The sequence below is a fragment of the Osmerus eperlanus genome, chromosome 18 (genome assembly GCF_963692335.1).
Source record: "Osmerus eperlanus chromosome 18, fOsmEpe2.1, whole genome shotgun sequence".
In the NCBI taxonomy this organism is placed as follows: Eukaryota; Metazoa; Chordata; class Actinopteri; order Osmeriformes; family Osmeridae; genus Osmerus; species Osmerus eperlanus.
This window is the reverse complement of record NC_085035.1, coordinates 4852277-4854776: the sequence shown is the minus strand read 5'-3', so window position 1 is coordinate 4854776 and position 2500 is coordinate 4852277. Positions and strand designations below refer to the sequence as shown.

The following is a 2500-nucleotide window of genomic DNA, read 5'->3' as shown; positions in this document are numbered from 1 at the left end:
ATCTCCCTTCCTATCGTCCTCCCTGTGTCTCTCTCATCTCTCAGTTAACCACATCAGGCTCAATAATCGTGTGTGTGTGTGTGTGCGTGCGTGCGTGTGCGTGACATTTCATTGTATTGCCGGCGCGCGTGGCCGTGTTGTCGATTTGCCCCCCCCCCACACACACACACACACTTTAAATAGCCCCCCCCCCCCCCCCGACTCCTTCCTGTCTTCCGGGGTGGGGCCTTGTCGTGTGCAGGGGTTGGGGTCGTCGTTGCGATGAACCGGGGTTGCCATGGAGACGGGGGGGGGGGGGGATAGCGCGTCTCTGGCTCTCGTCTTTCTCGGCGGCCCCCGTCGCGTCCCTGACCTCCTTCAGAACGTCCCCTTGTGGTCGGCCCCGGGCCTGGACGCACATCTCTCTCTGCCTGCCCCCCCCCCGTCCTTCAGTCACTCGGCCGAAGTGTGTGTGTGTGTGTGCACGCGGGTGCAATCTCGTTAGTCTTCTATTTCGGCTGTGCTAAAGCTGGATGCTAATCAGCTAAAGGCACAGGGAGAGCTGGACACAGGACGATAGACGGTATCCTGTCTATCCCTCCCCCCCCCCCCCCCCCCCAGCGCTATGCAGAAGGCACGCGGGGGGGGGGGGGCGGGGGCAGCTAGCTGTGCCATTCGCACACAAAAAACATCAAGCACCAGATACGCCGCGTGGACGCAACGCTCTGTGTTGAAACGGCATCGCGATGAAGATCAAGCCGCTTGGTGTCCACGCGCGCACACACCTCGCAGCCACCGAGGCAATTACCATGGCAACACTAGGGCTCTGTGCTCAGATGGGTTTCTGTAGATAGTGTTTCTGAGTGTGAGATTTATTGCATGCTTTCTCTCTCTCTCTCTCTCTCTCTCTCTCTCTCTCTCTCTCTCTCTCTCTCTGTCTCTGTCTCTGTCTCTGTCTTCTCTGTCTGTGTGCGTATGTGCGAGAGCACACGTGTGCACTTGCGGCCCGCCCACGCGCAGCTTTGCGACGGGGAGTTAAGGTTTGTTAGTGTGTGTGTGTGTGTGGGTCCGTGGTCATAAAATGGTGCTATTTCCTCCTTCTGTGGCCTAGTTTGGCTTGACTTGACGGGGCCCGCAGGCTAGGTCAGAGTGGACCTGACTGGGCGACACGTCGAATGCGTCTCTGAGACTGGATTCGCAGAAGTCCTCCTTAGTCCGTTTATTAAGTGTTGTGTTTTTATTTCTGCCCCACACACCTCCGGAGAGGCAGTGCAGTGTTGTGTGTGTGTGTGTGTGTGTGTGTGTGTGTGTGTGTGGAGGCTCACTGTGTGTTCCTCTGTGTCCCCCCAGGCTTCCTGCTGTTTAAGGACTTCTGTATGACCGAGATAGACGAGGCCGTGCCTCAGCTCAAGTTCTACGAAGAGGTGAGGAGTACACCATCACTGTGTGTGTGTGTGTGTGTGTGTGTGTTTGTGTGTGTGTGTGTGTGTGTGTGTGTGTGTGTGTGTGTGTGTGTGTGTGTGTGTGTGTGTGTGTGTGTGTGTGTGTGTGTGTGTGTGTGTGTGTGTGTGTGTGTGTGTGTACTGGATTACAGTGCATGTGATGTTTGAGATTTGGGTTAATCCTGATTTAGGACTCTGAGAAACGTGTGATTGTGTCTTCTGAATGTGTGTGTGTGTGCGCGCGTTCAGATTAGGGACTATGAGAAGCTGGACTCGGAGGAGGAGCGGTTGTGTCGCAGCAGACAGATCTACGACGGTTACATCATGAAGGAGCTGCTGTCCTGTTCACATGTGAGAACACACACACACACGCGTGCACACACACACACACCGGGGCCGCAGCACCTACCCCAAGGGCTCGTCTCCTCGTGTCATCGCCGTCGTCACGGTGACAGGTCCCCCCACCCCCGTGTCGCCAGGGCGCGCGTCGGCCCGCGCCCGGCGCCCGTGTCTGGGCTTGTCACAACATCCTCCAATCACTCACACTCCAAACACTGGTTCCTGACCCAGGCTAAATTCAGAATAGCATGATGCTTCTTGCTGGGGGGGGGGCGGGGGCTGGGACCAAACCCAAGACGCTCGGTGATTGGTCAGAGGCCCCCCCCCCCCCCGGATGGCCGCACGGCCCTGTCCAATCGCAGCAGTGCTAGGTGACCACGCCCCGGCCCTCGGGGACCCCCCACCTCCACCACCCAACCTCCCTTTTCTCCTCCGCGAGGCATTTTGAAAAGGCACCAATTTCATAGTCTCTCTCTCTCACACACACACACACAGAACAAGAAGGTTTAGTTTAGTTACTTTTGTTTATTCTTACAGGGACAGTGCACATGAATCAACGTTTCAGTGAGAGCGCCGGTTTTCGCCAGTCAACCGCAGTCCCTGGGCAGCTTATTAAAAACAGTTACAATACAAACAATCATTAAACAATGATCACACGCAGGGCAACCTAGGAACCAGCAAGACACAGCATACAGATAGAGCAGCATAGAACAAAAAGCAACAGGACTGTTGGTTGCAGA

General features: G+C 56.0%; 1 protein-coding gene across 1 annotated transcript in view; it reads left to right on the top strand.

Annotated features, from left to right (window-relative positions):
- grk3 (G protein-coupled receptor kinase 3) overlaps window positions 1-2500 on the top strand; it is a 25001-nt gene that overhangs the window by 15717 nt on the left and 6784 nt on the right. Inside the window, 2 exon segments of the mRNA XM_062484826.1 lie at window positions 1330-1403; window positions 1671-1876. Of these exon segments, the coding sequence (XP_062340810.1) occupies window positions 1330-1403; window positions 1671-1876 (280 nt within the window).